Consider the following 14793-nt stretch of genomic DNA (forward strand, 5'->3'; position numbering starts at 1 on the left):
TAGCCATTTAAAGGGCAACTGTTAAAGAATCAGATAAAATTCCTTTGAACAGTATTACTAATTTTAAAAGCACTCTGACTTGCAATGTCCATTTGCTTTTTGTAAATTATTAATTTTGAACAGTAAAATCAGATAGATAGTTCTACTGCCTCTATAGTCACTTTTACAATTCATCTTGTACATAGGAACAAAGTGTTTGGATCTACCGCACTGCAGGGGAATCTTTAATCCCCATCCTCCCTCAAAACAAAAACAAACAAATTGTTTTTTAAATAAATACAAAATCAACATGAATGGTTTTTAAGTGTTTTTAAATAAAGCCTAAGTTACTGGAGTTAACAGTGTCCATTTCAGTGTATTCTCGAATATCTGGTAGAATTAAGAGGTGCCGGCTTGCATTTTAAAGGTGTGCCTATTATAATGGTCGAATCTGTGTCAGAAGAAACTTAATACATAAGGCAACGCAATGCAAAAGACTGAAAGCACCAGAACTTGTTCTAAAAAGCACAATACTCTGATACAAAGTAAAAGTTATACTACCACAAACTTAGTTTGCTACACTGCAACTTTGAAATGTTACAAAGTTTGTTAGCACAGATTGCTGCTAGTCACATTCTATCCAGACCAAAATTGCTGATAATTTGCTTAACCTAACTGCTACAAACTTACTTTTGCAATTCTCCTCCCTCTCCAGTACTAGAGAAATCAATCTTGCCCTACATATGCCCTAGTCAACAAAAGCTGTGCTGCAAAGTTGAATAGTTATAGGAGCTTAAAAGTTACCACATCTTGAGTAAGTTTATTTAATCATGTCTTTTGTTTCTCTTTATTACTAAAGGCATTCATTAAAAAAATTGACAAACCTGTCCGTCACGTCCAATCTTTACTGGTTTATGTTCATTCCAAGGATTGGTCAGGTGAGCAGATTTAGTGAAGGGTAATTCACGCCTAAATATGCAAGTGGTATCATTTATAGTTATTTTGTCTATTAGTTTAAAAAAATGCATACAATAGGACATTAAGTACTGTATAACCGCATTAATTTGCTCCACAACATGATCCTTTGCGAATTACTGATTTAAGAATGCATGCATTTAGACATCTGTAATTCAATATTATGTAGTTCAGACTATACTAGTCTTTTTTTTTTTTTTTTTACAAAAACAACACACACACAACAATTTTAGCACTGAGACCTCTCACTACAGCACTCGGCTATTTAATCTCTGAGGTGAAAAGAGCATGTACTAATTTATAAATGCTGGTTAGCAGGGTTCCATTGTATAGATAAGAGTATTAGCCTTCAGTGTGTTACTAAATAACAGAAGTTCCAACTCTGACATACTGCTGCCTAAAATGCTAATACATATAAATCTGGTAACTTTCAAGTTCTGGTAGGTACAATTCTCTAGAATTTTGTCTGAGGCAAGTGGCAGTAGCATAACATCTTTGAGGATGCATTAGATTATTGGATAATCACTGGTGGAAATTTCCTGCACATGCTACCTGAACTTGGTCTTGCTTGCTAATGTTTGTTTTAAGATCTTTTAGCAGGTGCATCCTATCACTTTACCTACTGTTTTACATCAGATATGCATAATTTATTCCATCCAAAAAGGAGCATCTATTCTTTCCGACCTGGCCTTCGTTTTTTGAGGCAGTAGCATCTTTCATGCTTAGCCAGACCCTATGGTACAAAACACTTCCCGTTTGAGTTTTTATTCTACTCTCCAGGGCTGAGAGTCCAGAACATTTCAAAGGAACACTGTTTTATAAAAGGAAGATTTTAAGATAACTGCAAACAAATGCTTCTAATTTCAGTTTATTAGGCTACTGGAAAAAAAAACCCGCTCAGTTAAAAATCCCTGTATAAAATGTTTAGGACTATGCAAACAAAAAAGCATTTGCTATAGCAATCTCACTTATAGGAAGGAGTCCCAAACCCAGCTAATACTAATAATGGGGCAGATTTTTCCACATTTAAGTGAATTTTCAAAAGGGGCACAGCCAAACAACAGATGGAATGAATGGAGACAATGCATTTTCTACTTACGAATGAAAGTTAGAAATATAGTGTTGAGATTCCTACTCATTAGACTTGCCACAATAGCATTTGTAGTATACAAATACTCCCGCTTAAAAGAACAGAAGTATTTACCTGCAAATCCAGTCAATTTTAAAGACACCGCCCAACATTTTAGCATTCATTCCTGCAGGCAGAACCCAGTGTATTGGGGATCCTCCATGATGGGATTCAGATGAGAGCCTTGCAAATCCTAGAGGAGTTGAGATAGCAAAGGGTAACATAACAGTTTCTTAAAAAACAAAAGAACAAAAAAAAAAAAACACACCAAAACCACACCATCAACAGACCACACACATATCAAATGCTACTTTCATTTACCTTGAAATTTTCCACTTTCCCTCACAGAAAATATTAAAACAACACTTCTTGCTGCTCTAAATGCAGCATTAAGCTTCTTCTCATTCACTGGAAGAGTTGACCAAACACCCTACAAAAAAAACAAGGGAAATGTACACAAGTCAGCCACTGCAAGGAACTGTTCATTAACTCAACAGTTTAAAAGATTTAAAAGGGGGGCTGGGGGAGGCCATGCTAGTGGTCTGGAAGAAAATACTGTGGAGCAGCTGTATTGGAGACCTAATGGTATTGCCAACCCCAGTGTTAAAAAGTCATGACATTTAAACATTAGTCTCATGTTTAAGCCAATGTGTTGGTTCTTTGCCTTCTGGTTTTTGAGATTTTAGGGTGCACCCAGGTCATCAAGTTTTTCTCTGCAACAATGACAGCAAGAAATTTAGTTTTTATTTAAAAAAAGTCTCACATAACCTGACTCCAGGAGGTGGGGCTTTAAGTTTAACACCAAATATCAAGAGACTTATAATTTAAAAAAATAAAAATAAAAATCAAATCACAAGATTGGCAACACTGGGATGGCAGAGCTGAAGCATACTGTAGAGAGGCCATAGTGTCAGGGGAGAGCTCTGCCAGCAGTGTTTTTCAGGCTCTTTGCTTCAATTACTGCACTGAATGTGTTAGATGCTAGCCCATGCCTAAAGCACAGAAGAGCAGTTACTTTACATATAAAGACTGCAAGTAAAGTAATAGTGCTCAAGAATCTGAGCAGTGAATGTGCTGTTGCCAGCTCAAAGACAACAGAAAAGCAAAGGTGCAGAGTACCCACAGCTATGACTTTCCACAATCCAAGCCCAAAGTTAAAACCCGACTACAAAGGATTTAATTTTAAGCTTCATTTGATGGTTTTACTTTTTCAATTTATTTTAGCACAGTTTAATTAAAAAAAAGGGGAAGAGGCCTCTTGCCCCACCCAAACCGGGTAACACACTGTACTGACTTTTTCCTGTATTTCTTTTCCACATTATTGCCAACGTGTAATGTGCAAATACAAACTGCCCAATCGTCCTCTGTGTAAGTGGAAAGACAGCTGAGCTGCCCCTGGGGCAGCATCTCTTTCAGCCTAGAAGGGTGACCTGGAGGGCAGTCAACAGGGTGGCCAGAGAGATGCACCAGCCCCACCTCTTTCCACATGTTATTCAGAGTAGACACATATACAGCCAGAGACTACAGGTCTGTGCCCCCCTCCAACCCAGCCTATCACATGGGTGTAGTTAAATTCTCATTTTAAAAGGGAAGTGGAAGTCTCAAGGCAGCTGATGGCTTCAGAAGCCATGGCAGTAAAAGACCCTATTACCAAGAATCAGTGATCCAGTCCAGTGCCCTATTCTACAATGGGACAAACTCTGCCCCTCAGTGAAATGGTGAAAACCCTGCACACAGAACTCCACACAAGTTTCTCTCTGTCAGGAAGCAGTGAGAACTTATTTCCTTTCTGAACAGTCTGCTCCCCGTTCCACCCTTATTAAGGGAGGCTACAATCCAGCTGTATTTTAATCGTTTACTCAGGCCTGGTCTACACTTAGACCTACTCAGTGCAGTGTCTTCACTGCCGAGTCAACTGCTGCCGCTCCCCCATCGACTCTGTCTGCGCCTCTCACGGCGGTGGAGTACAGGAGCAGACAAGAGAGCGCTCAGGGATCGATTTAGGGTAGTGTAGACATACCCTCAGTGAGGGATAAATTTCCTTGCAAGAAAAGCAGACTAAACAGACAGGAAAGGTCAAATTTGGAAGCCTAAAACTAGGCACCTAAATAACATGTGGTCTGATTTCACAGATCCTGAGCATGCCCACTTACATTAAACAAACGTCAGATACAAAAGTTTTTAAACTGATGAAGTGTCCACGTATATACACACATGCATTCCTTGACAACTATTGAAACTAAATGCATTGATATGAAATAGCCTCCAAATCGAAAGTCATGATGTACCACACATCTAGCAATGCAGGAACTATGCACTGAATACATTTAGTAACCGAAGAGAAGCTATGTTCCAAATTTTTTAACAAGTTCTGAGAGATTAAGCTCTTTCCAGAAAGGACTATGTTCTGTGTTTGTTTAGCACCTAGCACAACGTCTGGTCCATCACCGGTGCTCCCAGGAGCCACAACAGTAATGATATTAATATTAAATACCCCATTTTTTCCTAGATGCCCAGACAAGTTTTGTTTTTTTTTTAAAAGGTTATATTTGAAATACATTTCTTGTAGCGCGTCAAATGTTGCTGCAAAAAGAAGTTACTTACCTGGAGCTAGAAATTTTTTGAGATGTGTGGTCCCTATCTGTATTCCACTGGGGGTTATATGCATACACCTCATGCACCTGGAGCTTTTGAAAGTACTGTAGTAGCATCTGCCGGTCTGCGCATGTGCTCTTCCTCTGCCTCATGGTTTCGACTAAGGCACTAAGGGGCAGGATGGACTGACTGAGCCTTTAGTTCCTTCAACGCAAATCAAACAGATCTGCAGCAGAGGGAAAGAAGGGTGGGACCGGACTACAGATAGGGACCACACATCTCTGAAAAACCTCCGGTTACAGGTAAGTAACTTCCTCCTCTTCTTCGAATGGTAGCCCCTATTGCATTCCACAGAGGGTGACTGACAAGCAGTACCTAGTCAGGAGGAGGGTGCAAGGAAAAATGACAGAACCGTGGAATGGAGAACAGCCACACCGAACGAGGCATCTGCAGCAGAGTCTTGCACCCGGGTGAAATGGGGGGAAAAAAAGGTAAAGGTATGTACTCAACTCCATGTGGCTGCCCTACATATATCCATGAGTGGTATGTTGTGAAGCATGGTCATAGTTGATGCCTGGGCTCTCATGGAGTGGGCTCATACCTCAAGGGGTGGAGACAGCCCCAATAATTGATAAAAGCATGAAACCCACTTAGAAATCCTCCGAGAGGAGATGGCCTGCACCTTAATCCTTTCCATTATAGTGACTAAGAATCCCGGGGGACTTCCTGAACAGCGTAGTCCTCTGCAGGTAAAAGACCAGGGTCCTACAGACATCAAGGGAGTGAAGATATGTGGCTTCGGAAAGAAAGTCATACATGTATGGGTTGGTTGAGGTGAAAGCAGGAAACCACTTTGGCAGAAAGTTGGGATGCAAGTACTGGGAAACTTTGTCCTTATGGAACATGGTGAAGAGAGCAGGGAGGTCTGCCATCATGGCCCCCAGTTCGCCTATCTTTCTTGCAGAGGTAACAGCTGCCAGGAAAAAAATCTTCACAGAGAGAAGAAAAAGGAAACAGGAGGCTGGAGGTTCGAAGGGTGATTTCATCAATGCTGTGAGGACAAGGTTGAGGTTCAGGGTAGGGCTGCTGATTAATCGCAGTTAACTCAAAAAAAAATAAATCATGATTAATCTCACTGTTAAACAATAGAATATAAATAGAAATTCAAATATTTTTGATGTTTTTCTACATTTTCAAATATATTGATTTAAATTGCAACACAGACTACCAAGTGTCCAGTGCTCACTTTATATTATTTTTTTATTACAAATATTTGCACTGTAAAAATTATAAAAGAAATAATATTTTTCAATTTACCTCATAACAAGTATAGTAGTGCAATCTCTATCATGAAAGTGCAACTTAAAAATTTAGTTTGTTACAGAATGGCATTAAAAAATAAAACCATGTAAAATTTAGAGCCTAAAAAGTCTACTCAGTCCTATTTCGTGTTCAGCCAACTGCAAAGAAAAACAAGTTTATTTACATTTATGGGCGATAATGCTGCCCACTTCTTAATTACAGCGTCACCTGAAAGTGAGAACAGGCATTCACATGGCACTGGTGTAGATGGTGTAGTAAGGTTTACGTCGCAGATGCGCTAAAGATTCATATGCCTCTTCATGATTTGGCCATTGTTCCAGAGGACATGCTTCCATGCTGATGGTGCTCGTTTAAAAAAAAAAAAAAAAATGCATTAATTAAATTCTTGACTGAACTCCTTGGGGGACAACTGTATGTCTCCTGTTGTGTTTTATTCATTCTGCCATATATTTCATGTTATAGCAGTTTCAGATGACTCAGCACATGTTCATTTTAAGAACATGTTCACTGCAAATTTGACAAAATGCAGATACCAATGTGAAATTTCTAAAGCTAGCTACAGCACTCAAGCCAAGGTTTAAGAATCTGAAGTGCCTTTCAAAATCTGAGAGGGATGAGATGTGGAGCATGATTTCAGAAGTCTTAAAAGAGCAACACTTCGAAGCGGGAACTACAGAACCCATATCACCAAAAACAGAAAGTCAACCTTCTGCTGGTCTACATCTGACTCAGATGATGAAAATGAACGTGAGTTGGTCCACTCTACTTTGGATTGTAATCAAGCAGAACCCATCATTGGCACGGACGCATGTTCTCTGGAATGGTAGCTGAAGCATCAAGGGACACAGGAATCTTTAGCACATTTGGCATGTAGATATCTTGTGACGCCGGCTACAACAATGCCATGCAAACGCCTGTTCTCACTTTCAGGTGATGTTGTAAACAAGAAGCAGGCAGCATTATCTCCTGCAAATGTAAACAAACTTGACTGGTTGAACAAGAAGTAGGTCTGATTGGACTTGTAGGCTCTAAAGTTTTATATTGTTTTGTTTTTGAATGCAGGTTTTGTTTGTACATAATTCTACACTTGTAAGTTTAACTTTCATGATAAAGAAATTGCACTACAGTATATGTCTTAGGTGAATTGAAAAATACAAATATTTACACTGTAAAAAGCAAAGTAATAAAAAATAAGATGAGCACTGTATACTTTGTATTGTGTTGCAATTGAAACCAACATATTTGAAAATGTAGAAAACATCCAAAATATTTAAATAAATGGTATTCTATTATTGTTTAATCACAATTAATTTTTTTTAATTGCTTGATAGCCTTAGTTCTGGGGAATGATGGGATGAATGGGAGGACATAAGGCCCTTCCAGAACCTTGCAATTAATATGTGAGTGAAAACCAAGTGCCCTTCCACAGGACTGTGGAAAGCACTAAATGGCTGCTACGTGTATCTTGATCTTGATAAGAGTTGAGTTCCGACACTTTCAGGGACAGGAGATATTTCAAGAGAAGAGGAATGCCCATTGCCTCAGGGGCAAGCCCTTTCTGCAGGGCCTAGGAGGCAAAATGTTTCCTCTTGGATTGGTAGGATCGCCAAGTGGATTCTTCCCTACTACTTGCAAGGATGCCTTGTACAGCCAGTGAGCACTCCTGTTCTAGTCAAGATGCCCATCCAAAAACCAGGGTGTCAAGTGAAGTGCCTGCGGATCAGGATATCTGATCCTGCTGTTGTGTGGTGAGAGCAGCTCTGGGAATGTTGGTAACAGAAATGAAGTATGGTTTGACAGGTGGAGAATAAGCAGAAATCACAACTAGAGAGGCCAGGACAGGGCGATCAGGATGAGTCACACTCTCCCCTGTGGAATCTTGGGGAGGACCCAGGGCAGGAGACATACGTTAGAGAAGGTATAACTGAATTGGTCTCGCCAGCAGATGACTAGGGTGTAACCTTGGAAACAGGCTCTGAACCTGTCCCGGAACAGTACTGTCCGCATTCGGCGCTGGCACGGGAGGCAAAGAGATTCTTGGTCAGAGTCACCTAACAGCCAAAAATGCCTGTTACCACGGAATTGTTTAGCTCCTATTTGTGGGTCAGCCATGAAATTCCTGCTGAGAACATCCATAATCACATTCTGAGTCCCCAGGAGATAAACCACTGACAACAGGATACTGTGTGCGATGCCTCCACACACAGCGCTGGTAACCTTGTACTCCCTTGATTGTTTATATAAGTAAATGGTGGTGGTGAAGTCTAACATAATGAGAACATGACGGGAGTGGATGTATGGGAGAAATACACGACATGCTCTCCTTACTGCCCCAAGTTCAAGGATGGTGATGTGCATCCAGGATTCCCAAGCACTCCAAGTCACTTGATTCATGTGTTCACCCATGTGGGTGCACCATCCACCGACTGATGAGTCTGTAATGAGCATCATGGTTAGAGAGTACAGAAGCAAAGGCATCCAGGTGCAAAACTGAGCTGGCTCTGTCTACCACCAAAGGGAGAAAGAACCTTGGGAAGGAACAGTCAGTAGGGTGTCCATGGAATGGAGCACTACGGAACAGGCTCTCTGGTGCCACAGCTGTAGACAGAAGAAGCAAAAAAGCATGAAGATGGTGGCGTATGTGTATGCCACTATATGGCCAAGAAGGGAAAGGCAACTTCTGGTCAGAAGAGAGGGACTGGAAGTCACTCTAGTAATCAATTGTAGCAGGGTCAGGAACCTGTCCTCTGGTAGGCAGGTACATGCAGAGACGGTCTTGATGCGTGCCCCAATGAATTTCAGGAACTGCGTGGGGTTCACTGTTGATTTTTATATGTTTACACTCATGCCCAGGGAGGAGAGGAGAAGCAGCAGCAGGGAAGTCAATACTCGAGCCTCCCATCTGGACTGCACTACGACCAGAGAGTCATTGAGATGAGGACCCCTTGACACCAGAGATGGGCCGCCACTACAGAGAAAGCTCCTGACAACAGGATACTGTGTGTGATGCACAATCTCCAGAGGCGAACTGCTTCCACACATAATGCTGGTGACCTTGTGCCCCCTTGCTTGTTTATGTAGTAAACAGTGGCTGCGGTGTATGATATGACAAGAACATGACAAGAAGAGCTGAAGGACAGTGGTGAGCCTGAATGGTAGAACTCTGTACTGGAAGTGCCAAGGGCCCATTGTAAATCTCAAGAACCATCTGTGGGTTGGGTGGATACCTATGTGGAAGTAAGCATCTTGCTGTATACCATATGCCTCTTTCAAGAGGAATATGATGGCTGCGAGAATGAGCACATAAAACTTTGGCTTGCATATGAAGTGGTTAAGACCACGGAGATCTAGGATTTGTCTCCTTCCTCCCTTTTTTTGGGGTACCAGGGAAAAGGTGGAGTAGAACCCTGCACCCTGAAAGGTCATGCGAAGAGGCTCTATCACCCCCTCTGCAGTCAACCTCCTAAGGCGTGGATACTATTGTGAGTCTCGTCTAAGAGGTGAGATTGGGATGGGGGATGTGGATGAGGTAGCACTGTGAACTTGATCATAGAGTTATGCTGATCATCATACAGGATTCACTTGTCCATTGTTATTGCACTTCAGGCTGGCAGAAAGAGTACTAGACAGCCCCGAAAGGAGTGGGTTGTATGAATTGTGGGGTGCAAGATGGCTCTCTAACAGCACAAAAGATTATTGCTTACACCAAGATTGATTGTGTGATGTCAAAGCCTGAGCTGATGGACTATGCGGACAAAGCCGCTGGATCTTTTGACACTTATGGGGAAGCTCATAGGGTTGCTGATGGAAGAACTGAAGAGCTCAGTGCCATTGTGCAGGAGGTGGATGACAGAATTTGCATGTGGGTGTATAAATACTCAGTGATCATAGGGTGGATCTGGGGCAGGGGTTCTCAAACTGGGGGTCGTGACCCCTTAGGGGGTCACAGTTATTACATGGGGGAGTCGCAAGCTGTCAGCCTGCACCCCAAACCCCGCTTTGCATCCAGCATTTATAATGGTGTTAAATATATATAAAAGTGTTTTTAATTTGGGGGGGGGGGGGGTCGCACTCAGAGGCTTACTATGTGAAAGGGGTCACCAGTACAAAAGTTTGAGAACCACTGATCTAGAGCCTTTGAGGGATTGCAGGGAATCAGTCTTCTAGCTGAAGAGGTGAGATTCATCAAAAGGGAGATCCTCAATTATGTTCTGCACCTCCCCTGGGAAACAACATGAATACAGCCAGGATTCCCTCTCCACGACGATGCCTGTAGCCACAGTTCATAGAGATGGGTCCACTGAATCCACCATGGCCTGAAGCATTGTCCACGTGACCAGTCTGCCTTCTTTTAAAATTGCCTGGAACCAGGCATGAACCTGCTAGGGAAGCTTGATCATAATTCAAAAAGTCATACTTTGTCAGTAATGCCAAGCAATTAGAGATATGAAACTAAAGGCTGGCTGAAGAAAAGACCTTACGATCTAGGCAGTCCAAAATCTCTCTTATCCTCCTTGTCTGTTGGAGTGAAACATGGGTGTTGCAGCCTGGCCCCCTAAGTAGCTGCCTGAATAACCAGGGAATTGGAGGTTAGTGGGGTTGAGAAAGCAGAAACTTAGATCCTTTGTTGGTACACGGTATCTTTTTACGTCTCTTTTGGGGTAGGTGTGCAAGTGGGCAGGGTATGCCAGTATGGGCCGGTTGGAAAATGGCATACCACTCTGGATGGTACCAATACACGCAGATCATCAAGTAAGTAGTGTTGGCTGTCCTGTACCTCCTCCAGTGGAACGTGGAGGGCAGCAACCACCCTATGTAACAGTTCCTGGAACTGGCAACAGTTGTTCGGAGGAGAAGGAAGGAGTTCACAACACCGCCATATCTGGAGATGAGGAGAACTACTCTGGATCTGACAGAGTCGGACTAATCAGTGCATTTTCCAACCCCAGGCCCAAACATCTACTTGATAAAGGACAGAGTGGCAAGATAGGGGAACTCCTCTTGGGCAGATCAGGAAGGTTCCATGGGCATATACTGGAGGCAAGACCCCCAGTATGGCCAACCAGGAGGATACTGCAGTTGCTACAGGGGTCCCCATGGAGTGGGGTACAAGTGGCTCCTGTGCTGAGGAAAGGGAGGATATTGCCACTGAGCTCATGGAGCTTTTGGGTACTCATGCTGACGGAATGGAAGAGGCAGATCATGTGTTGCAAGTCCTCAGACACTGAGAAGTCAGATCCTTGTTCGAATGGTGCTGCCATCAGAACGAGTGGATCCAGGTGAGTCGCAGGGATGTGCTCAGGAACGCGACCCAAAAGGTGGCAAGTCCAATGCAGAGGAACGGGGTCTCTTATGGGGCAAATGTACCAGGAGACATGGCAATGTAACTTCATCCAGGACAAACAGTTCATGAGGTCCAGGAGCTGACTCGAGCCTCCCCAGTGTCAGTGACATGCATTCCACAGATGGAACCAGGGATGGAATGGAGGACTGCCTCAGAACCAACAATTCCTGTGAGTTTGGAGATACCGATCCAGAAAGAGTATGTGGCTCTGTAACCAGGACTGGCAGATCCAATGTTCTATGCAACTTCTTGTCATGTTTGTGAGCCTTGGAATGCTCCACTTCTCCATGTCTGAAACTCATGGAGAATGCAACATCCTTTTTGGGCTTTGAGGCAGAATTACTGTCATGCTTATGCACATGCTTCCTTGCCTCACGACTTGGCCCCCTGCACAGGATCTGTAGTGCTCATACCAGCAGAACCGCACTGGAGCTCAATGGTAGAAGACATGTTCTTCAACTGCTCAGGCTGATGTACTGGGGTGGTGGGAGTCTTTTCCCCAGTCTGGATCTGAGTGTGGCCTCATGGCAACCTCTAGAGGTGCTTCTTGAGGTGGAGAGTCTGGCCTTCCCAGGTATGGGCTGGGAGCAGAGGCAGATACTGCACCTCAGTGCGATGTGCAGATCTTGAACCCTGGTGTCTTTGGCCTAATCCAATACCCAGGCCTACGTGCCAGGGGAGTTGCGGGGCGTTGGGGAGGCAGTTAGCTGGTAAAAAGGCATCCCAAAGTCCTTAGAATCCTAAAAACTACTTCTAACACTAAATCTGCCACAGCAATAGGATCATAGAATATCAGGGTTGGAAGGGACCTCAGGAGATCATCTAGTCCAACCTCCTGCTCAGGGCTGGACCAATCCCCAGACAGATTTTTGCCCCAGATCCCTAAATGGCCCCCTCAAGGACTGAACCCTGGGTTTAGCAGGTCACTGCTCAAACCACTGAGCTATCCCTCCCCCCTAACTACCTGCAAGAGTAAAACAGTATTATTTCTGTGTTTAGGAAAATGCATCACAGGAGACAGAAGAGGCTCCAACTCAGACCATGCAGCGGTGAGAAGGAACTAAGGATGCAGTCGTTATGCCCGGCCCTTCTATTGTCATAGTTGACACCACGAGGCAGAGGCAAGGGCGCACGTGGACCAGCAGACACTACTACTTTCACAAGCTTCAGCTCAGAGTGCTCGGTGCATGCATATAACCCCCAGTGCAATACAGATAGGGGCCATCATTTGAAGAACTTCTATTTTCCTGACTGACTTCCTACATGACCATACTCCAAAATACAGAATCATAGGACTGGAAGGGACCTCAAGAGGTCATCTAGTCCAGTACCCTGCACTCAAGACAGGATTAAGTATTATCTAGACATCTGAATACACAAACATTAAACTGATTCTGTAATACAATAACCTAAATTTTTCTTTTGCCAAAATTTAATATTAAGAAAATCTTGTCACAGGAGTAACAGATATCAACTCAGGCACTCAGTTTTTCGTTTAATTGGAATTACATACAGATCAAACTCTCACCATGTACTGAAAGAGGTATATTTAGAGGCCAGAATCTGGCTGAAGCTTCCCAGCTGAGATGCCCCTGGCAAGGGAAGAGAATAACTAAGGTGGCATAAAGTTGACTGGGCCTGCTGCCATGCCATCCATCACCAACTGCCCTCTTGACATAGGAGGCATCTCAGTGGTACATAAAAACTACACTAATTCTCATCTGGCATACAGTCGTTAGTAATTACAGCCTGCTGGCATAAGTTAAGAGCAGTCAACGAGCTGCTCTAATTTGTGTTGGAGCCAGAGCAGCTACCATTTGAGAATTAGGAAGCTAAAAACAGGTTTGCAATTTTGGCACAGGAGATAATATGGACTTGAGTGTCAGTCCCTTTCTGTACTAAGTTTCGTGATAAAAAAATCAGTTTCAGGAAAAAAGTTTGACGTACCTTAGCTTTGGCAAGAGAGACATTTTCATGGTTGTTACTCTTGATGAGAAAAAATCTTGCATCTTGGAGAATATATTTAAGTTTACTGGTTTGGTCTGAAAAACAAATTTTAAATAAGCTCAAGTTTAAACTTTTAAAAATTATTTCCACTAGGTAGTGGGTGTTTATTTTGAGGCCCTCCCAACCCCTACCTAAATCAAGAGTTAAAACCTTCCACCCCCAGCTGCAACCTTGAAATCTATGCCAAAGAGCACACAATGCCAAGCTTTTACATAAAAAAATAAAATAAAAATTAAAACTTAAGTAACTTCAGATAAAAATCAAACATAGCCTAGTGATGTTCCGATATACTTGTATCCCAGCTTACAGTGCCAGGATAGGTAATGTGAAATATTTGCATCAGGCATTGTTGAATAGAGTATTGTTAAATACATTCCCCTTTTCAAGTAAAAGCATCTCATTGCTTCTTTGCTGTTCCTGCAACAAGCAAATAATTGACACGTTTTTTGCACCTCTAATAACATGCAAAAATAAATCAGGATGGAGATGCATCACTGTTTACACTCACAAATCAAGTATTCAGATTGTTATATCGGAACATTACCACTTCGACATAACATAATGAATAGACAGAGACAATGGCTTGTGATGGGGCATGCATTAAAAATTCAAATTTAAATGATACCTTTTTGGACAGCACGAACGGAAGATGATAATTTCTCATGCTTCTTTTCTGAACCTGTGTTTAGCCAAAGTACATTTGTTCAGATTGAGCCTTGATAGAAATAAGATACAATTTCTACAGCCTTGTCACATACAATTTTCATTCATGACAAATTATTCCTCCTGGCGCGCACCCACACACACAAAAATACTGCTCGATGTGCACGAGTGTTTTGGTTTTAGTTTTTTGGGTTGTTTTGGTTGTTTTTTGTTTGAACAGTTTCCTACTCAGAAAACTAGTCACTGAATCATCATCTTCCAAGTTTTTTAAAAAAGTGAAAATTCCACTTAAGCAACAGAATAGCATTAAAAGTAACAAGAAAGTCTACTTCCCCAAAATTATCCACACAGAACATGCCGAAAGTCAATACAAAATTAACAATTAAAATATTAAGCTGCACACCCCACAAATTTCTACAGTGTTCACATTTCAAGATTTGATACAAGTCAGCATGACAGGCAGTAAAAGGAAAACAAATACCTGCATATGATTCTGATGCAGAACTTCCACTTCTATCAAAAACAATTGGAGAGATACCTCTAGCTCTCTTCCTTTCCTTCTTTTTCTCATCTAAAAATCCCAAAACAAAGATAAGCAGTACTGTAAATATCACACATGGAAGGCAAGAATGGATGAAAGTACTGGCAACAGACAAGTGCGATTTGTGATAACTACAAGGGTATATTGTTCTAATAAGATTTAGGTTTCTGCCCTAAGGCCCTCCCCAAATATCATGTACAATAATTTATCCTAATTTTCAAACTTGTAGTTCATGAG

At 42.2% G+C, this 14793-nt stretch overlaps 1 protein-coding gene across 2 annotated transcripts in view; it reads right to left on the minus strand.

Moving 5' to 3' along the window:
* Nucleotides 1-14793, minus strand: part of YTHDC1 (YTH N6-methyladenosine RNA binding protein C1) — a 32996-nt gene that overhangs the window by 15378 nt on the left and 2825 nt on the right. The window contains exons 4-9 of one of the 2 annotated variants that reach the window (XM_032789234.2): nucleotides 14497-14586; nucleotides 13978-14031; nucleotides 13293-13387; nucleotides 2405-2513; nucleotides 2159-2276; nucleotides 864-948 (exon numbers count right to left, since the gene is read on the minus strand). In XM_032789234.2, coding sequence (XP_032645125.1) covers nucleotides 864-948; nucleotides 2159-2276; nucleotides 2405-2513; nucleotides 13293-13387; nucleotides 13978-14031; nucleotides 14497-14586 — 551 coding nt within the window. The remainder of the gene's footprint in view (nucleotides 1-863; nucleotides 949-2158; nucleotides 2277-2404; nucleotides 2514-13292; nucleotides 13388-13977; nucleotides 14032-14496; nucleotides 14587-14793) is intronic. The other variant, XM_032789236.2, reaches the window with a different exon arrangement.

This window comes from Chelonoidis abingdonii, chromosome 5, assembly GCF_003597395.2.
Source record: "Chelonoidis abingdonii isolate Lonesome George chromosome 5, CheloAbing_2.0, whole genome shotgun sequence".
In the NCBI taxonomy this organism is placed as follows: Eukaryota; Metazoa; Chordata; order Testudines; family Testudinidae; genus Chelonoidis; species Chelonoidis abingdonii.